General features: G+C 34.0%; 1 protein-coding gene across 12 annotated transcripts in view; it reads right to left on the reverse strand.

The window, feature by feature from the left end:
* Positions 1–22,776, reverse strand: part of DENND4A (DENN domain containing 4A) — a 145,066-nt gene that overhangs the window by 62,979 nt on the left and 59,311 nt on the right. For 11 of the 12 annotated variants that reach the window (XM_045541189.1, XM_045541198.1, XM_045541179.1 and 8 more), the window contains 9 exons: positions 20,845–21,014; positions 19,481–19,722; positions 15,258–15,324; positions 14,145–14,203; positions 11,461–11,605; positions 11,002–11,177; positions 6,890–6,990; positions 2,622–2,840; positions 1,326–1,471 (listed from right to left, as the gene is read on the reverse strand). In XM_045541189.1, the coding sequence (XP_045397145.1) occupies positions 1,326–1,471; positions 2,622–2,840; positions 6,890–6,990; positions 11,002–11,177; positions 11,461–11,605; positions 14,145–14,203; positions 15,258–15,324; positions 19,481–19,722; positions 20,845–21,014 (1,325 nt within the window). Of the gene's footprint in view, positions 1–1,325; positions 1,472–2,621; positions 2,841–6,889; positions 6,991–11,001; positions 11,178–11,460; positions 11,606–14,144; positions 14,204–15,257; positions 15,325–19,480; positions 19,723–20,844; positions 21,015–22,776 lie in introns of those variants that run through there. The other variant, XM_045541250.1, reaches the window with a different exon arrangement.

The following is a 22,776-nucleotide window of genomic DNA, read 5'->3' on the forward strand; positions in this document are numbered from 1 at the left end:
CCCTTACCCTAGACCTGGGACCAACTATTTCTCCAAGGAGTCTTGATTCTTTTTTGTAGGGAATGGTATTTAGAAGCCAAAACCTAAGCATTAGGTGAATTCACTGCTTTTGGTGTGTGGCTGCTCCCAGATCCTTTCAATGTACAGAAGTGAGGAATACATGTGTATGTACACATAGACACATATATCTAAACTTATTTCTGCATCTATCATTGAAAACCAATGATATCACACCAAACCTCCAATTCCATTCCAACACTAGAGGGTTCAATTCTAGTTTTCACCACTTCTGTATTTGTAAATCCCTTCTCTGAAAGTAAGAAACTTCATTATCTTTAATATACTTATTTGATCGATCCCCCCCACGTGTAACATTCTCCCCTCTTTACCACTACCTTCTCCCACACAAATGACTTCCACACTTTAATTTGGCTTTGACAAGCCTCTCCTGATCAAACTCCACCCACCATGCTAGCACCTCCCTCATCCAGTTAAAACTCTGACATCCTACCCACTTCCACCCCGTGAGGACACTCTCCTCACCCTGCTCAAACACTGACCCTCCATGTTGTCCTTGCCTCTGTATGAATGCTCTTCTCATTCTGTTTAGGTTCTGACACCACGCAGCAGTCGTACCCGAACACCCTCTTTAGATTGCTTGTTCTCTGATTCTCCATGCTAGGCCATATCTCTGCATGGATACTCTCTTCACTTGGCTTGGGCTCCAACACCCTACGCTAGATTGCTCCTCCTTCCCTGCCATATTCAGGTTTCGATGCCCCACTTTGGACCACTGTTTCCCCACCTCCTCTCTCTCTCCAGCATAGATAACTACCTTGCTCTGTCCCATTTAATGATATTAGGATGAAGGAGAAGGGGAAGGTTTCATACACAAATTTAAAATAGTAGAATTAATTAATTTAAGCTACAAACTCACTCCCAATTGTAGAAATATTCAGATGAGATATCTATTATGCTTTACACCTATTCTCAGCATAGGACAATCCTCCTCAGACAAAAAGAAGAGGTGAAAATTAAGGATGTTCAAGTTGGAGGTCCATAGCCTTAGAAAAATTTCCAGTCTAGAAGTGAACAGACAGGGTTAGGGCCCTGATTGTTAAAACTCATGATTTAGTGAAACCCTGCAAGGTATTTGTAGAAGGTGTGTCCTATAATTTCAAGCAGGCTACCAAAACTTTCATTTTGAGTGGTCAATGATGAAAAGAATTAATTTAGATTTTGTTAAAAGCTATAAATAGGAACTCTTAACATTTACAGCACTCACACAAAATAAGTTAGGGCACTGCAGACATATTGTTACTTACTTTATCTACACAATCATCAAAAAATGCCAGGCTCGCATCTTTATCACTGACAAAAGAACATTCTTCAATGAAGCGAATAAACATTTGTGTTTTGGTCATCATGTTATAGAATTTTTGATGTGACCGGTCCCGGCTTCTTAAGAAAGCTGTTTGACATAAATATATAATGTCAGAATATATAATATCATTCATAGATTCATAAAATATTTAGGCCAGAAGGAACTTGATCAACCATGTCACCTATACCTCCCACACCCCCACAATTTTGCATATGCCCATATACATATGGCTTTTTCAAAGCAGCAGTAACATTACTTCTTGTATTCATGTATTTTGTGTCTTGCTTATTGAAAACAAAGTAAAAGTTTGTTTCCTGATTTTACTCAACATCTTACTAATTATATGCAGTTATACTGCACTTGGGTCTTCTTTTGGGCCCATGAATTCAAGCTCTTTCCAGCCTTGGAGATTTTGCATAAATTGTTCTCTCTGCCTAAAACACTCTCCTGCTTTCTTGTTGCCTGGCTAATTTCTACCCACCTTTCAGATCATGGATCAGATGTTACTTCTTCAGAAATGTCTTCTGTGATCTAAAATTGTGAACTAAAACTGTATACTCATATTATTTCTAATTGCTTATCCTCTTGACTATAAGCTGTGTGAAAGAAGTGACCATGTCTCTCTTTTTTTCCTTTTGGCCATGTCTCTTTTGCATACCACTACTGCATATCACTATATATGCCCAATGCCTAGCATTTGGAGGCACTCAATATATACTTATTAAATAAGTTTTCCTTTCACATGTTGAATCCTACAAAAGAAATTAAATACGTATTATGACACCAGTTGCACTCCAGAGCTTCCCAACCTTTTATGCCTCATGGTACAGACAGAAAATGGTATTTTTAAAGTATACTGAAATAAAACAAATGAGGCTTCCCAAGCCTGGAGACCATCCCAGAGGTTCCTTTGCATCCCCAACACTGCCTGGATGCCTTGAAAGCTGAAAGCATCAATATCTCAACACATGTGACACAACAGAGTGCAGTGGTATATGGCTAGGATGCTCTGTGTTTTTCAAATAGTTTCTTCTGCATATTTGCTTAGGATTGTATCTAATATGCCTGAGAAAGAACCACTCCTATGGAAATGGGTTACAAACAAAGTTGGTATTCACATACCCCTCAAAATAGGTATGTATCTTGATAAATATGAGCTATTAACCCAGAGAGCAACTGAATCATCACAAGGTTAAGCTTAATAATATGAAAGCTATAAAACTATTCAGTCACTCACCTTGTAGGTCAAAAAGAGAGGTTGCATCTGTGGCTGTCTCAGATGGGGCTTGTGTTATTGGCCTTAAGTATGATCTATAACCTTTTAAAATGGAGGCCATGAAAAACAAAAATGCCTCTTGGATTTCCAAATCTACCATGTGCAACCTCTTTCCAGAATTAAAATCATAGTCATTCATCGTGAAGTCCATTAATCCATCTTCTCTTGGTCGCTGTTGCACTGCAAAGAAGTACAGTGTTGGTATTCTCTCCAAATAGTCAAAACTAATGTTCATGATGGTATTGATATAAATTTCACGTGTTTTCAAAAGGGCTCAAACTACAGTAACTCTTTGTTTACATAACTTCATAATATGCAAACCTTAGCAAAGCTTGCCATATCATTTTCTAGGCTCTGCTGAGTACATTTTATCCAAGTTAAACATAAAATTACCCGTTTATCTGACTACCATCAGAAAAAAAAGTTTATGTTCTGAAACAACTATATATAAGGTAATAAATAAAGATCATAACAACCATATTAAATGGGCATAGAGTTAAATGCAACAGTCTTTCCTTTTTTTTTTTTTTTTAAATATAAGTGCCAACAGGAGGAATACACAGGAATAAAATATAAAATACAGGCTGGGTGCAGTGGCTCACACCTGTAAAGCCAGCACTTTGGGAGGTCGAGGTGGGAGGATTGCTTAAAGCCAGGAGTTTGAGATCACCCTGGGCAACACAGTGAGGCTTTGTATCTACAAAAAATTTATAAATAATTAGTTAGGTGTGGTGGTGCATGCCTATAGTCCTAGCTACTCAGGATGCTGAGGCAGGAGGATCACTTGAGCCCAGGAATTTGAGGCCACAGTGAACTAAGATCATGCCACTTCTCTCCATCCTGGATGACAGAGTAAGACCCTGTCTGTAAAAAGTAATAATAATAAAAAAACTCTTCCTCTTCCTGGACCATTCAATACTAAAGCTATTACATAGTAAAAGAGTAACTTTACAGTAGAGAAGCCTAGTAGATACCACCTTAATCAAGTGATCAAAGTGAATGTCTTCATCAATAATGGGACAAATTGAAATAGTGTGTGACCTGAGGAGGATGCGAGTGGAATATAGCATCACTTCTGTGATATTTCTGTCAAGGATGTATGACCTGTGTCTATCATGAGGATGCTCAGACAAACCTGTATCATGGACCATTCTCCAATGGTAAGTATAATTTTCAAAGGTGTCAAGAAAATGACGGAAAAACTGAGGAACTATTCTAGAGGAGAGGAGACAACAGAGACTTGAAACTAAATATAACACCTGATTTGGAACTGGATCCTTTTGCTATAAAAAACATTATTATGATAACTGGCAAAACTTGAATGTGGTCTGAGGATTATGATGGCAATAATGCTCAATTTTAATTGCCCGATTTTGATGGTTACGCTGTAGTGATGTAAGAAAACGTACTTAGTAGAAAATATATTCTATTCAAAGGTAATGGGGTTAGCTAATCTCAAAGGGTCAGGAAAAAAGTTTGTGATTGCTTCAAAATTTAAAAACTTTTTAAAATATAAGGAACAATTAATCATCTTAGAGAGTTTTTCAAAAGCACAAGCAACAAAAAAATAGACAAATGGGACAGAGTTAAACTAAAAAGCTTCTGTACAGAAAATCAACAGAGTGAACAGACAACCTGCAGAATGGGAGAAAAGATTTGCAAACTATACATCTAACAGGGGACTTACATCCAGAATTTACAAGGAACTCCAACAACTCAACAAAAAAATCCCCATATAACCCCATTAAAAAGTGGGCAAAGGACATGAATAAACCTTTTTCAAAAGAAGGCCAAGCATGGTGGCTCATGCCTGTAATCCCAGTGTTTTTGAAGGCTGAGGCTGCAGGATTGCTTGAGGCTAGGATTTCAAGACTAGCCTGGGTGACACAGTGAGACCCCATTTCTATACAAAGTTAAAAATTAGCCAGGCATGGTGGATTGCACCTGTAATCCTAGCTACTTGGGAGGCTGAGCCAGGAAGATCACTTGAGCCCAGGAGTTTGAGATTACAGTGAGCCATGATCATGATTGTGCCACTGTACTCCAGCCTGGACAACAGAATGAGACCCCATCTCCAAAAAAATTTTTAAAAGATGACATAAAAATGGCCAATAAGCATATAAACAAATGCTCAACATCACTAATCATCAGAGAAATGCAAATTAAAACCACAGTGAGGTATCTTACACCTGTCAGAATAGCTATTAATAAAAAGTCAAAAAATAACAGATGTTGGTAAGGATGTAGAGAAAAGGGAACACTTACACATTGTTGGTAGAGAATGTAAATTAGTACAACCTCTCCAGAAAGCAGTATGGAGAGCTCTCAAAGAGCTGAAAATAGAACTATCATTCAATCCAGCAATCCCATTACTGGATATATATCCAAAGGACAAGAAATCATTACATCAAAAAGATACCTGCACTTGTATGTTTATCACAGCACTATTCACAATAGCAATGATACGGAACCAACCTTAGTGTCCATTAATGGATGACTGGATAAAGAAAATGTGGCGCATATATACCATGGGATACTATTCAGCCATAAAAAGGATGCAATCATATATTTTGCAGCAACATGAATGGAACTTGGAGGCCGTATCTTAAGTGAAATAACTCAGACACAAAAAGTCAAATACTGCATGTTCTCACTTATAAGTGACAGCTAAATAATGTGTACATATGGACAGAGAGTATGGAATAATAGACATTGAAAACCAGGAAGAGTGGGAAGGTGGGAGGGAGATGAGAGATGAAAAATTACTCAATGGGTACAATGTACATTATTCAGATGATGGTTACACTAAAGCCCAGACTTCACCACTATGCAATATATCCACGTAACAAAGCTGCACTTGTACCCTTAAATTTATACAAATAAAAACAAATCTTAAGAGTTTCTAAGGAGTTCCTATTGTTTAAAAGTACTGGAAAGAACATGGACACGGGGACCAGAAAGCCTAGGTTTTAGTCCTAGCTTCATACTTGTTAACTGTATGATCTGTGACAAGCTACTTCACTTCCCTCAAATTTATTCTCATAGTTGTAACAATAAAAGAAGCATGTATGTGAAAGTGCTCTGAAGCTATAAAGTATTATATAACTGTTAGGTATCAGTATTATTTAAATGCCTATAGTTTTAAGCTTTGGGATTCCGCCCTTCACTAGAGGTGAATGGCTATTTCATTGATTTTAATAATATTTAAATATTGTAATAATAGCTATTAGACTTCTTAGCTACTAAAAAGTAATACAAATACCTGTAGAAAGCAATTAACTTGGTAACAAAATTATGTACATCATCTATTTCTTCTATAAGATAAAATCTTGTTATATTTGATGCCATTTTTTCCTACCCTAATATTTATGAGTTACTTTGGAATTATCTACTTGTTATGAAGTTAACTTTGTAAACATTGCTTTTTTTCCATGTTTATTTCCAAATATACTATAGGCACATTGAACCCTCCAGGGTACAGGCTGCCTCCTATGCTTATATTTCACCTAATACATAATTGAGAACCTCAAATATTGTTATATCACTATTGACCATACTTCACACAATGTATTGAATTATGGACTCTAAATGGGCCATTGTTATAATACCAAAAGGATTAGATAAAGAAATTAGGTTTATTTCTTCTTATCAGTAATTCTGGATCAGTTAAAATATATTATTGTATAAGCTTTTTTTTACCGAAATATTTCATATCCTAATCAATTTTCATTTTGATTAATTTCTTAATGCTATTGTCAAACTTCTGTTTTCAAGCTACTTAAGGTAAACACAGCATAAATATCCAATGAAGGTGAAAAGCATATGACCTGGCTCCTTAGCCCACTAAAATCATCAGCATTTTCTAATGTAGTTTAAACCACCTGTCTTAGATTTTCAAAATGAACTTTCTATTCTATGTATAAAGAAAATATACAAGTGAAAACCCTTATTTTTTCCATGGTATTTCTATAATGGTAAAAATTAAACAACCACCTTAACATCTTTTTGCATTTTATTATTCTAAGATGGTCCATTAAAAATTTGGTAGATGTAAAATATATATTTTATAAACTTTCTACTCAGTTTCTAACAAATTTTGCTTTAATGTTTGTTTGCCTTTAAGAATATAAAAACAGTTTCCTTTAGATAAACACTATTCTTTTACGAGACTCCTTTTGGAGTCTCTTTCTCAAATTAAATTACCTTCTTTAATTAAGTTATCCACTTACATTTTGCCAATTGCTGGTGCAAATTATTCAGTGTGTTCATCAGATTTTTAAATGGCTTCTTTGGAAGTATCTTCCAAGCTACATTTTTCTTGTCACCAGTTCTAAGATTAAATGACAACAATAATACATTTGTAACATGAACTTGTTTGAGGGAAAAGTATATATCTGTTATATTAATATACAAAAATGGCAAAAGAGAAAACACATTGAACCAAAAATGAAACACATACAAAATATTCTAGTTAACAGGAGAAAAATCCTACACAGGTAAACTGGAATGTTGAATATTTAAAAATTAATTTATATGAGGGTAGAACCTTATATTAAATATAGCTCAAAAATTTATAATTATGTTGGTACTGAGTAAAATCTATTTGCATTGGAATCATGCTCATCACAACAAAGTTTAACGTGTTCATTACTCTTAATCCTCATTTAAGAGAGCTTAGACACTTAAATATTGGAAAAAGTCCTACTATAAGGTATTTTCTTATATTAAAAAAAACACTTTAGAAAACTTTCAATGAACTTATGATCCATAGAGCTTATTAAAATACTTTGGTATACTTAAATATTTAGTTGCTTAGTTTCCTAAGAGTATAGTAAAGATTATTTTTGTTTCTTTTAGAAAAGAAATAATCCATAAATTACTTGAATAAAGAACATTACAAAATACTTTTATAATAATAAAAGAGGATATCTGCTGGAAAGTGATACAATAGTCTCCCTTTATCTGTGAGGGATAAATTCCAAGACCCCCAGTGGATGCCTGAAACCACAGACAATACCAAACCATGTATACACACATACACACACACACACACACACACACATACACATATTAAATATATACATATACATATATATACACAGTTTTTTCTTATAAATTAGACACAGTAAGAAATTAGCAACAATAATAATAAAATAGAAGAATTATAACAATATACTATAATAAAATTTACGTGAATGTGGTCTTTTTCTCTCTCAAAATATCTTATTGTATTGCATTCATCTATTTTTGGACCACATTTGGCCATGGGTAACTGAAACCGTGGAAAGCAAAACCAAGGGTAAAGCGGGGGGACTCCTGTATTTTTGTTTATAGCACAGGTTGCTATAATATCCTTTATTACAGCTATTATAACACTTTTGGCCTCTAAATTATATATAGAGTAGGAGATAAAAACATGGTGATAAGGCACTATAAAGCTTTTGGATCTAACTACAGCTTTGTTGATTCCACTTATTTATTAAATCTTTTTTCTATTTTGAAAGCAATGAATATTCATTTTAGAAAACTTGAAAAATATAGAGAAAGAGTGAAAAGTAAATCATTCATACTCTAAACACCAAAGAGTAACCTAGCACAGGCATGCAGTGGAACTTACTAAACTTTTATGTTCCCTAAACTTCTCACAGAACAAAAAAGGCAAAAACAAAGAAGAAAGAGTGGATGGGAAGGCTTAAGTTGACAATCACTGTCTTGGTATTTACTGTCTCTCTCTTTCCACAAATTAGAATAAAAATAAAGATGGGGTAGGGTCAAACTGCAGATGTCCTTCTGTGAAGGTGTTATTACATTTATAATCAAGAGCATGGAATCCTGCGTTACAGTGAGAATATAATGTAGAAACACTTTTTACATTACTTTCTTGATAAAACTTTGCAACACGGCACACCCACCATGTCTTACCATTCACTGCATGATGCCTGTCTTGTTAGACTAGATTATGAGTGATTTGAAAGAAAGGAACATATTTGGTTTCCCATTTTATTCCCAGGGCCTAGCAAAAAAGGGTGCTCAAGATATGCCTGTGGCATAAATATATGAACAATATCTTAGTATCATTTGATTACATGTAATTACTGCTATTTACTCACATAATGTCCTTTTACTGCCCTTGACTCCAAAATGTGGCTGAGTAGGAAAGTTTTGTCTAGTACCTGAGTTTTGATCTATGATAATCTTCTGCATTTTTATTCATGGTGACTTCCATTTATAAGATTACTATTATTTACAAGATAAATAATTACCCAATAATTAGTAACAGAGGCATTAGTTTTAGAGTCAGACAGTGATGGTTTCAAAGCCCAGCTTTCACTGTACAAACTCTGTGCCCTTTGACAAATTGCTTAAAAATCTACGCTTTGGTTTCCTTATCTGTCAGAGGCCTTAATAAAAAACCACCTCACAAAGTACAAAGTATATTATAATATGACATAACTTAGGCTATGCATGCAGCTTTGTGCCTAGTACATATTACATATTAATTTCTTTTCCTTTCTTCAGAATTTCTTGATATTCAGAACATACTCTATGTTACATATATCTAATATAGCAAGTGAAAAGGAAACTGCCATCAGGATTTGTCTATCTTTCAAATTTCAGGTTGGGGATTCAGAAATTCTAGTTGAAGGCAAGTAGAAAGCTGTTAGTTCACTAGTCCAGTCCTCCTACCAGTTTAGAAGGGCGATAATATTAACGAGGAATATTCATGAGTACAAATAACTCATGTTTCTTTGATTCTTTTACTCATTATTGATCAAAACATAAAGAAAATAAGTAGGAATAAAAAATTCTTTTAATTACCATAACATAGTATATACTTTTACCACCCTTAATTTCAATTAAAAAATTTATGTCACATAAATAAACAACTGGCAAAGAAAAGAGCTAATATTTTAATGTTTAAAAGTATTAAATATTCCTGGTAATGAATGAAATGTCTCTGGTAAAGAATCTTTGACTCTTATCAATTTCATATATAAAATGGCTTTTATGCATAAAATACATTCCATATTTTCTTGGTTAGGCTTTCCATAAATAACAGATTTTGACAGCAAAAAGGCTTCACATTGGAGTATTAATTTTTTAAGCTAAACTTTTCTAATGGTTTAAATAAGCACTTGAGGTTTTGACATAGGACAAGACTGAGAACTCACCAAAGATTTCAGAATTAAATCAAGAGATGAAAATCTCTTACTAAAAAGTGGAGAAAAATCCTACTTCACATTTACATATTTAAGTGTAAAAGCTATACTAGTTTTTGGGCTTTATTGATAGACTAAATCATAGTTATTGTAAGCATGTTGCATGGATGCAATGTGGTTACTGCATCAACTTCCTCTTCCCTGAATAGCTTATGTACAATTCAACTGAAAATAAAGGACACACAAAAATGCTGAACTATAAAAAAGCTATAAAAAATATAGTTCCAGCCGGGCGCGGTGGCTCACACCTGTAATCCTAGCACTCTGGGAGGCCAAGGCGGGTGGATCGCTCGAGGTCAGGAGTTCGAGACCAGCCGGAGCAAGAGCGAGACCCCGTCTCTACTAAAAATAGAAAGAAATTATCTGGCCAACTAAAATATATATAGAAAAAATTAGCTGGGCATGGTGGCGCATGTCTGTAGTCCCAGCTACTCGGGAGGCTGAGGCAGTAGGATCGCTTAAGCCCAGGAATTTGAGGTTGCTGTGAGCTAGGCTGATGCCACGGCACTCACTCTAGCCAGGGCAACAAAGCGATACTCTATCTCAAAAACAAAAATAAAAAATAAAAAAAAATATAGTTCCAATAGCTACAACTTAAATATTATTTCAATAAAAAGGGAAAAATATAAAATTTTGACATTCCTGGAGTACAGATGATTATGTATAATTAAAAATTTTAAAACATTACATTAATTTGCCTATGGTGTATTAGTATTCTTACAGTATTATACAAGACTAGAAATAGAATTAGAGTATTAATCGAGGAATAGTGTTTTAATTTAATTTGTGATTTCACTTATACTCCTCTGACTAAAGAGAAGTAAACTTTTTCTATTTTTAACCTCAATTTCTCTTTTGCTAAATTTCTAAATATAAGATTTTAATGTTTCTTAAATATGTAAAGCCTAGGATCAAAACTATATTTTCTTTCCAATAAAATTTTTAATACCCTAAATTTACTCCATTGAAGCAGAATAAGGGTTGATTCAAAGATGGTAATAAGCCCAAATACAAAGAAAACAGTATCTCAAAAGAATCCTACTTTGCAATCATAAAATATACAATTACATATACTATAAAGTTATAAATTGTTGGGTATAGAATCACTAAAATGTACTTACTGAGAAATAGTGTTGGTGTCTAGGTCAACACAACTGACATCTGGTGGAGGATCATAAAGATCAAAGTATCTTGAATCAATCCCTACTATGAATGGACACGGTGCACTCAAGACATCTGCCAAAGCCAGTGGGCAGAGAGGAACATACGGGCAAGGCCAGTGGAAGGGGAAAATCATCTTGGATAAACAAAACGTAGCAGAATATTTAGCTTTTTGACAATTGAAACATAATTTATTAGCACACACAAAAAACTGTCTTTTAAATATTATTACTTGAAATCTAATCCTTGATAATTAATTAAATAATTATAACTAGAGTCGATGGTTAGGAAATTAAAATTGCTTTTGCAAAACAAAAGTTTATTACTCTGAATTTTAGTTAAACATTAAAATAGTTTTGAATTATATGAATAAATTAAGTTTAAATTAAATTGGTTGCCAATAAAAAACTAATACTCACAGACACTAAGGCTTCTGTCACACTAGTAAGCACGGAAGGTCGTAAGGAATGGATGAGAATTTTATGTTCTGTTACTGCAAACACCAGTAGTGTCACAGCATTTTCAGGGCCTAAATTCTGAAGTAGTGCTGAAAACTTGCCACCACTGTCAATACACACAAAAATATATAATTAGACAAATAAAGACCCAAACAACTCATTATCTAAAATAAGGGGGAAAAGTTCATGATTAGGGTATAATTTGGATTATATATTCCACTTTAAGCATGACTGCTGCTCTTTTGTAGGGAAAACACTGCATCACAAGCATACTATGAAAACAATGCAGTTTGAGGTGGCTTCAAATCATTCATCTTTCTGTACTGCATTCAATATGAAAAATGAAAAGTCATCTGCTTCATTTTATATAAGAAGGTCTGCCATGTAGATAATGTCCAGATAAAGAATTCAATTTATAAAAGGGATACTTTGGTTGAAAGCAAATCTTTTAATAGAAGTTTTTTGAACATGGCACATCTTCCACTGTAATTATCAGAAAAACTGTAAGACTTATTGGTCCACCTCCCTTAAGGTAAATAAACTTATTAAAATTTAGATTTATGAATAGGAAATCCTTACTACCATAATGATAATAGTAATAGAAAATTAAGAGCTACAAAATGATAAGATACACAAAGAGAGTTAATAACCAAAATAATAAACTTAGACGTTCTATTTAATAACAAGATACTGGACTGACAAAATAAATAGTTTAGTAAGCCAACCCCTTTATTGTCTTTATGTTAAACAACTGCTTTCACTGGATTTTTTTTAATAAAGCAAAACTAGTAACAAACGTTTCTTGGAGAAATGAAAATATATGTTCACAAGAAATTTGTGCATATTCACAGCATTATTCATAGTAGCCAAAATGCGGAAACATGCCAAATGTCCATCAACCGATAAATGGATAAATAAAATGTGGTGTATCCATACGATGAAATATTATTTGACAATGAAAAGAAATAAAGTATGGATATAGCACGCACAGACCTTGAAAACATTAATCTAAGTGGAAGAAGTCAGACTACATATTGTGTGATTCCATTTATATGAAATGCCCAGAATAGGCAAATCTGTAGACACTGAAAGTAGATTAGCAGTTTCCTAGGGCTGGAGAGGGGTGCGTGTGTGTATAGGGATGAAAGGCATGAAGGAGGTTAACTGCTAAATGGTAAAGGGGTTTTTTTAGGGTGACGAAAATGTTCTACAATTTATTATAGTGATAGCTGCAGAACTGTGAATATAACTATTGAACTATACACTTTAATTGGGTGAACTGTACGGTATGTGAATTATATATCAATAAAGCTGTTACCCAAAAAAAGTCCTTTGGGTAATTTAGAATCATTTATATATAGTCTCAATGTTTCTAGTTTATTTTCAGCTCAAACAAGGGATAACAAAACAGTGGTCACTCTGGGCTGAAAGCAAGTGATGAAATAATCTGCAATTCTTACAAAATTAATGTCAAAGATGGCAGCTAGTCTCCCTTAGGTATGTGCTACATAATAACTTAACCACATTGTAACTTTTCTCTGATGGAAAAGTTACATAGCTAATTAAATTTCAAGAAACGATACTGTAGAGGAAACATATTTCATAACTGCTCTAAACTTTTAAGGTGATGAAATACATTGTTCTATAGTTTAATAACTGTAACTTTTATTTTGGATTAAATTTAAAATTAATTGCATTTGAATGCTCTTTTTTTTTTTTTTTTTGAGACAGAGTCTCACTTTGTTGCCCGGGCTAGAGTGAGCGCCATGGCATCAGCCTAGCTCACAGCAACCTCAAACTCCTAGGCTTAAGCGATCCTACTGCCTCAGCCTCCTGAGTAGCTGGGACTACAGGTATGCGCCACCATGCCCGGCTAATTTTTTCTATATATATATTTTAGTTGGCCAGATAATTTCTTTCTATTTTTAGTAGAGACGAGGTCTCGCTCTTGCTCAGGCTGGTCTCAAACTCTTGACCTCAAGCGATCCACCCGCCTCGGCCTCCCAGAGTGCTAGGATTACAGGCGTGAGCCACCGCGCCCGGCCTTGAATGCTCTTTGGAGGACAACTGAAGCTATAAATAATTTACATATACACATCAATTTGTGTAATAGTAAGTTCTCAATGACAATAAGTGGATACACAAAATACTAAATACTAATGTAAAAGTTTTTCTTTTTTCTTCAGAAATTGTAACCCAAATATTAAGTAAAAGAAATTGATGTAAGAAACAAACCAAGCACAGCACTTTGGGAGGCCGAGGCAGGAGGATTGCTTGAGGCCAGGAGTTCAAGACCAGCCTGAGCAACATAGCAAAATCTCATCTCTACAAAAAAAAAACCAAAAACCTGGGCATCGTAGCACATGCCTATAATCCCAGCTACTCAAGAGGCTGAGGCAAGAAGATCACTTGAGCCCAGGAGTTTGAGGTTGCAGTGAGCTATGATCACACCACTGCACTATAGCCTGGGTGACAGAGCAAGACCCTGTCTCTAAAAAAAAGAAAAAAGAAAAAAAGAAAGAAAGAAAGAGTTAAATGAGAAGTATTTCCATCAACATTGAAATTTTAGCTAGAAAAGAGAAAATATTTGAATGTTACTTCACCTCACACTAGATTTACAGAAACAGAAATGAAGTTTTACTTGCCTTAGTGGGAGAGGTGAAGAAACAGGTTGACTGAGAATCAGATTATCATGTGGTGATAACTGGAAGAAGATTTAAAATAAAGTATTTGAAACATAAAGATGAACTTTAAAATACCACTTTCTGTTAAAAATATACAGAATAATGATGATGCCAATGAGTTTCACTATATCCATTTACCAATATAGGAACAGTCTACATCACTTTACTAAGACTCTGAAAAATATATCTTGACCCCTTCCAGTCACTAACTCTTTTTACTATGAATCCCATATCTCCTTTCTTCTCTCTGCAACTGTTTCCCTGATGCCATCTTAACAAATTCACATTGAAAGACTAAATTATTCATTAACTACCATAAAACCTGGGTCGGCAAATGTATGGCATACAGGGAAAATTCACAGCTACCTATTTTTGTAAATAAAGTTTTATTGAAATATAGCCATGCTCATTCTTTACATATTATCTAGGTGCTCTTGTGCTGTTAACAGCAGAATTGAGTAGTTGCAACAGAGATCAGATGGCCTGCAAAGACTAAAATATTTAGTATATGGTCCATAACAGAAAAAGTTTGCAAACTTCTATGAAACAAATATTTTGTGTGTATTCAAACTGAGTGTACTATATATATTCTGGCACTAAATACCAGGAAATAAGACAGGAATGACATGTGAATATTCAGACTGACTATAAAGCTCCCCAAAATGATATTTTTCTAGATATTTTTTGGTACTGTTAAAATAATGCAATCAATTTATCTACATTTTCAAATTTATGCACACACTTTGCCTTACATCTATTCTAATACATTTAATGCAGTAAAGGATTGCCGAAGGCACAAACTTTCAAACAGCTATAACAAATTTAGGGGAAAAAGTCCCTTTCTCTGTGTTTAAAATGTTTACTTCTTTAACTCTTCAACCTTTTCTCTAAGGGAAAAACATGAGATGTCTCAGAGGCAGTTAATAAAACATTAAGGAACCAAATTTCAACATGAAATAACATTTGGGTCTCTTTAGGGCTCATTTGCTTTTCCCGCCCATTCAAAATTGTTATTCTTATGTTACATTTTGACAGAGACAATAATAATTCATAGGGCCCTCATATCAACCTTACCTGAACTAAAATCCGTGGTCTCTGAGGAGATGGAAAAGGAACTTTATGCATAAAATGAGAAATATGCCTTGAAAACAAACAAAAACCCAAGTGATTCCAAAGTGAATATCACACACTATAAAGACCAACATGTCATCACAAGTCCAAGTTAAGTCAAAAGTCTTGCGTGTCTATAATTTTGAAATCTCTAATATTAACAAGTAAACAAACAACAACCAAAAATCATTTTTCCCATTAAAGTTACTTCTGCCTCAATCCAGTAACTTTTCACATTAACAGTTGTTCACATTCAATGTTTGTTATCATTGTCTCAAAAGTGATTTTAACTTTTACCTCTCCCTAAGTAGATGATATACAATGTTATCAGTGATGTGCATATTACCAAAGAAGCTAATTCTTACATTTATAATATTTTTTTAAGTTAGTCACTCATATTTTGGAAGTAAAACCACCACTTAAGGTGCTCTAGAAAAAAATGAAAGCGCTTAATTGCTTTTAAAAGATGAACAATATATTTGCTGTTAACAACAGGTTAGAAATTCTATTACTGGGCTGGACGCAGTGGATCACTTGAGGCCAAGAGTTCCAGACCAGCCTGGGCAACATATGGAGACTCCATCTCTACAAAAATTAAAAAAAAAAATTTTCTGGGTGTGGTGGCACATGCCTGTAGTCTCAGCTACTCAGGAGGCTGAGGCAGGAAGATTGCTTGAGCCCAGGAGTTTGAGGTTGGGGTGAGCAACCACTGCATTGCAGCCTGGGTGACAGAGGAAGATCCTATCTCAAAAAAAAAAAAAATGCTATTACTGATTTTGTAAGTTTTTTCCCAAAATAAAATAGATAAAAAGCTAAATTGATGGGTTTTGTTTTAAACACTATGGAATAAAAGGCAAAAACTCCTTTTTCACAAGCTACTTTATTTTGGAATTAATTTTCTTTTAAACATTTCAAAATCATCTTGGTTTCAAAACTGAGATAATTTCAACTGGATAGAGAAAAGACTAGAAGAGAAATTTATTAATTTACAAATATGCTTTGACTGTTTACCATGTATAAGATACCACCAGACATGATGGGAAATATAAAAAAGGAATAAAGCTACCAGTCTCTACCATTAAGGTACTCACAACCTAAAAAAAAAAAATGGGGGCAATGAATACCACAGGACGCCTATGAGCTTGAATTATAGTTAGAACAGTGGTAATCAAATGTGATCCATAAACCCCTAAAGACCTTCAACAGCCATTCAGGAAGGATCTGTAAGCTCATAACTATTTTTATACTAACACAAAGACATCATTTGCTTTTTTCACAGTGTTGAATTTGCACTGATGATGCAAAAGCACTCTGAGTAAAACGGCTGGCACCTTACTATGAACCAAGGAAGTGGCACCAAATTGTACCAGTAGTTTTTGTATTTTTTACTATTATACACTGCAGTAAAAGAATGTCAATTTCACATAAGAATGTCTTTGACAAAACAGTAAATATTATCAATTTTATTAAATTTTGACTCTGCAGTATACATTTAAAAAATATTCGATGTGATAAGGAGAAGTATGCATAAAGCACTTCTGTTGTATATAGAAGTACAATGGTTGTCTTGATTTTGGAAAAACACTTGTGCAACTGAGTTATGAGTGAATTCGCAGATTTTTTTTCACAGAGTGCTGTGGAAAAAATTCACAGCACTGACAAATTAAGGTTTTCTAATATTGAGTATTCAACAGATATTTTCTATATGAAATGAACAAAGTAAGCCTCTTGCTTTGAGGAAAATAACTGGCAGTACTTGTTGCCAACAATTAAATTCAAACTTTCAAGTGAAAATTAGAATTTTGCCACCATGAGCTTGATAGCTTCCCAATACTCAAAAGCTTTTCTGATAGGTACTGATATTAACACATATAATTTTATATTGATAATGAAATGTGTCTACATTTGGAAGATGTGCTTAATTCAGTGAACCAGTATTTTCCAAATGACTAATACACAATGCTACAAAATCATACAGAAGTTCCACTTGAAGAGTGAAACAAATCGACACATTTTAATGCAACAGACAAAATTTATTGCTAAATTTTCAGATTCCACGTTGCAAATAACTTATAAGAAACTACCACTTGTCAAGTTTTATATGATAGATGTAACACACAAAGCTTTGGTGTTGTGTCAAAAAAAGAATATCCAAAATTTTCTGAAAAGACTGTACAAAATCCCTCTTTCACACCTACATATCTGTGTAAGGCCAGATTTTCTTTATATACTTCAACCAAAACAACTACTGCAACAGATTGAATGAAGAACCATATATGGAACCCAGATACATTCAATTAAACCAGGCATTAGAGATTTGCAAAAATATAAAACAATTAGTGTGCAGTGAGATGGGTTTTCAAAAGAAAAAAACGAAAAAAAAGTAATATAACCCCACTCTTCTCACTAAATTTTTTGTTTTGGAAAACAGTTATCGCCAGGCGCAGTAGTTCATGCCTATAATCCTAGCACTCTGGGAGGCCAAGGTGGGACGATTGCTTGAGGTCAGGAGTTTGAGACCAGCCTGAGCAAGAGTGAGACCCCGTCTCTACTAAAAATGGAAAAATTAGTGTGTAATCCATACATGTGCCTGTAATCTGAGCTACTCTGGAAGCTGAGGCAGAAGAATAGCTTGAGCCCAGGAGTTTGAGGTTGCTGTGAGCTAGGCTGACGTCATGGCACTCCATCTCAAAAAAAAAAAGGAAACAGTTATTTCTCAAAAAAGATATTTATGTTATAACATGAAATGGGTTTCTTGTTTTAAAACTCAACTGGTCCAGCAATTCCATCACTAGGTATGTATCCAAAGAAAATGAAATCAGTATGTCAAAGAGATATGTGCACTCCCATATTTATTACAGTACTATTCATAATAGCCAAAATATGAAATCAACCTAAATGCCCATCTACAAATGAATGGATAAAGAAAATATGGTACATATATACAATGGAATACTATTCAGCCATAAAACAGAATAAAATTCTGTCATTTGTGGCAATATGGCTGAACCTGGAGGGCATTATGTTAAGTGAAATATGCCAGGTATAGAAAGACAAACACTATGTGATCTCAATCATATGTAAAATCTAAAACTGTTGACTTCCTAGAAATAGAAAGTAAAATAGTGGTTACCAGAGACTGGGGGAAGAGGGTGGACTGTGAGAGGTTGGTTACAGTTAGGAAGAATAAATTCTGCTGTTCTATTGCACAGTTGGATGACTAGAGCAAATAACAATGTAGTGTATATATTTCAAGAGGGCTAAAAGAAAAGATTTTGAATGTTATTACCACAAAAAAAAGATAAATGTTTAAAGTGATGGATATGGTAATTACATCGCTTTTATACAATGTATACATGCACTGAAATAAACTCTGTAACCCTATATGCTATTTACACTGTACTGTAATAATTTCTACTAAATAATAATAGATATAACACACAAAGAAAAGCTCTTTGGGGTCCTCATTTTTCAAGGGGGGTTCTAAGATCAAAAAATTTGAGAACTTCTGGATTAGAATACTGAGATGAGAGTAGGAAAGAGCAAAGAAAAATTAAAAGAGTAATATTATACACTACATGCTCTTATGATAATTCTATCACTTCTCAATTGTCATTAAAGTCAGAAAATTCTGCCTAAGGACACAAAAGCCCTTAAGTAATAAGTAGTATAAAATAAACAATAGTCAAATAGACAATGAAGATATTTATATCTCATTTGCATCAGTTCTTACTGCATGAAACATTATTTTAGTGATGTTAAACTAAATCACTAAAATTTAAAAAAAGAAAAAAGCATGTATTCACATAATTTTTCCTTTAAATTCATGATATCTAAAAATAGTAAGGAATATTTTTAAAGGTTCATAATGAAATTATATATAAAATAAGAATTACAAAATTAGTAAAAAATTCCACTATTTTTTCCAGATTAGGATTTCTAAACTTCACAAGAACATTAAAAAATGAAACATTTATTTCATTATGTTAGAGTTAAAAATTATTTAAAATAACAAGATTGTAAAAGTATAACGAAGGAATATTACCTGACTGAAATAAACAAACTCTTTTTTTCAAATAACTTTTTAGAAATTCAGTTTCCAAATAAAATTTACTCAGTTACCCCACAAATTTACCACATAATGGAAAGATCTGCCAAATTTTGAACCAAGACAACTTCTAACTTACTTCTCAATTGGAAGGACATGAGGTCCAGAGATGGAATAACGATACAAAAAAGTCAGAAACTTCCTGAATGCATCAAAAAAAGGCCAGTGAGAAAGAAGACAGATGCATTTGCTAGTGTGAATTGTTTTGGAACTATCAGACTTCCCATCTGCTGATGATGTTAAACCCAAAAGAAGTCTCTGTTTTTCTGTGAGATTCTCCTCAGAGTATGGTTCATAAAACTGAATAGCAGCACCATAGACCTACAAAATAAGTAATATATTTACTAAATACATTGTGTATCATTAATCCAAATCACATCATCAGTTAAATATTTAATGGATGTTTGCTATGAGTCAGGCGAGGTGCCAGGTATTAGGAACGCAATAGTGAATAAACCTTCTTCTTGCTTTCTGGACATACATAAGAACTATATAGTGCTATTCTCATGTCTCCATATTAGTGAAAAAAAGATGTTCTAATTACATTCATTCACTCTATAAAGAATAAAAGCAATTGTACCAATATTCTCTATAAGAAATTGTTGAAAATAATTTAGTAGAAAATGGTACAAAAATTTACATAAGGAAATACGAACTCCAACTTTGGGCAATTCATTGAATTTCTCCAGACTTTAATTTCCCAATCCATAAAATGAGAATTTTAGGCTTGATGATTTTCAAGGTCCCTTCCAACTATAACAGTCTATCATTCTAAATCGCATTATATATTTAATAATTTTTGTATTACTTTCAAAGCTTATCACAGAAGATGAATCAATGAAGGATCATCATTTGATGATGAAAAAAACTTCCACAATAGTCACAAAAAAAGCATTTGGGCAGGCCGGGTGCGGTGGCTCACGCCTGTAATCCTAGCACTCTGGGAGGCCGAGGCGGGTGGATTGCTCAAGGTCAGGAGTTCAAGACCAGCCTGACCAAGAGCGAGACCCCCGTCTCTACTAAAAATAGAAAGAAATAATCTGGCCAACTAAAATATATATAGAAAAAATTAGCCGGGCATGGTGGCGCATGCCTGTAGTCCCAGCTACCCGGGAGGCTGAGGCAGTAGGATCGCTGAAGCCCAGGAGTTTGAGGTTGCTGTGAGCTAGGCTGACGCCATGGCATTCACTCTAGCCCGGGCAACAAAGTGAGACTCTGTCTCAAAAAAAAAAAAAAAAAAAAAAAGGCATTTGGGCAAATGGGACAGAATGAAAATTCTCTTTTCCTATGTCTCTGAATATAGTTATAATTAACCAACTGGAAGAGGTATGCATAATGGATTCAATTTAATTGGTTATTTTTTTCTACTGTTCCTTGTATTATATAAAACTGAAAACTTTAAGTTGTAAAAGAAATTTGCAGATTTTTGTTAAAACACATTACCTTTTCAGCTGAGGCTCCAGTTAACACAAATGTAGAAAATACAGGGAGAGGGTATTTGCTATTTGGTGGCCAACATTCAATGGTTGCACCCATTGGTAAACAAAATAGAGGAACAGATTCTGGTAGTGAGAATGACTCATAATCTTCTTGAGGATATCTACAAATTAGACCTATAATAACAACAATAAATATTAAGTCATCACTCTTTAATTCAGGTGCTTATAATTTCAATGATGATAAAATACTTTATTATGTCACATAGTTGAAAGGCCAAAACATTGCATATATGTTCATCAAATAACTGAATGCTTCAGTAGGATTCATATAGATCTTCATCCTTAAACATTGTAAATATTAACATTTATCAAGCTTCATCCACAAAGGTTAGGTTAAAGCTAACAAGAAAAAGATGATCCTACAGAAACACATGTACTCCTTAAACATTCAGTTTGTGGTCACACTACCTTAAAGCATACTAATTTTTAAAAATTTTTCAATATGATTATTTGCATATACCTACATCATCAGCTCTCAATAACTTTCCCTCAGGGGGTTTTTACACATTCAAATTCATATCCCATACGAGTATATGTGTAACTTCTAGCACAAATACATTACTCATAAAAATAGAAGAATCACATTTTTACAATGTCTTCAGATAGTATCAACTCAAGCCTGACTTCTAAATAACCCTGGATTATAAGAAGATAGAGTTTCAGCGGCCTATGATTTCTTGTTAGGTAAACTAGTCTGGAAAATGGTCCAGGCATATTCTATTGAACATATCCTAGGAACAGAGCCTTGTATTGCATTTTGTGGGAGTAGGAACAGAAAATAGGTTCCCTGACCATGTTTTCCTCAAAGTCAAGTGGAAACCATCACCAGACATGACCAGAAAGACAAACTGATAAACCAGGGGAATAAGAGTGGTTGGTTCTGCCACTAATATCTATCTCTATGACTTTGGACAAATCACATACCTATAGGGCTATGGTTTTCTCATCTATAAAGTAAGATAAACCAGATAAATTAAGGTCCAAGGCAGTTCTAAAATTCTCTGATTATATGCTAGCCAGCCAGCAGGTCCCATGAGGATCTACAGTTAACTGTGTACTACTCTCTGAGGTCATGATGCAATAGTAAAGTCATAAAGTAAGCATAGAAATACTGATGAGGCTTGGAGTGGTGGCTCACGCCTGTAATCCTAGCACTCTGGGAGGCCAAGGCAGGTGGATTGTTTGAGCTCAGGAGTTCGAGACCAACCTGAGCAAAAACAAGACCCCGTCTCTACTAAAATAGAAAGAAATTAGCTGGACAACTAAAAATATATATAGAAAAAACTAGCCAGGCATGGTGGGGCATGCCTGTAGTCCCAGCAACTCGGGAGGCTGAGGCAGAAGGATCGCTTGAACCCAGGAGTTTGAGGTTGCTGTGAGCTAGGCTGATGCCATGGCACTCTAGCCCGAGCAACAGAGAGTCTCTGTGGGTCCTAGAAAAAAAATTTTTTTTTGTACACCAAGGGTAGAACAAAAAGTTGAGTCTAAGATCCTAATTTTAAAAATGTATTTTTTTTAAAAGGCTGAATCTGTTCTTTTGCAAATGAGATCAGTATGTTTGATGTTTTGACATCTCTGGAAGTTGAACATTTCAACTATGCATAATAAAATCACAAATTAGTTTATAATATTTTTCATTAATATGAAACAATTACATATGAGCTATACATTTGACTAAATTTGACATAAATATTAAAGACATACTAATTTAAAAGGAAAATAATCTTTCCATATTTCTACTGATTTAAAAATTTAAAGAAAATAAGATCTATTTATGAGTTATTTATTTAACCTAAGGCTTAAAAAAAGACCCATCTTACTTTAAAATTACTCTTCCACTAAACATCCAATAAACATAAGGATAAAGACAAAACAG

Source organism: Lemur catta, chromosome 1, assembly GCF_020740605.2.
Source record: "Lemur catta isolate mLemCat1 chromosome 1, mLemCat1.pri, whole genome shotgun sequence".
Taxonomy (NCBI): domain Eukaryota; kingdom Metazoa; phylum Chordata; class Mammalia; order Primates; family Lemuridae; genus Lemur; species Lemur catta.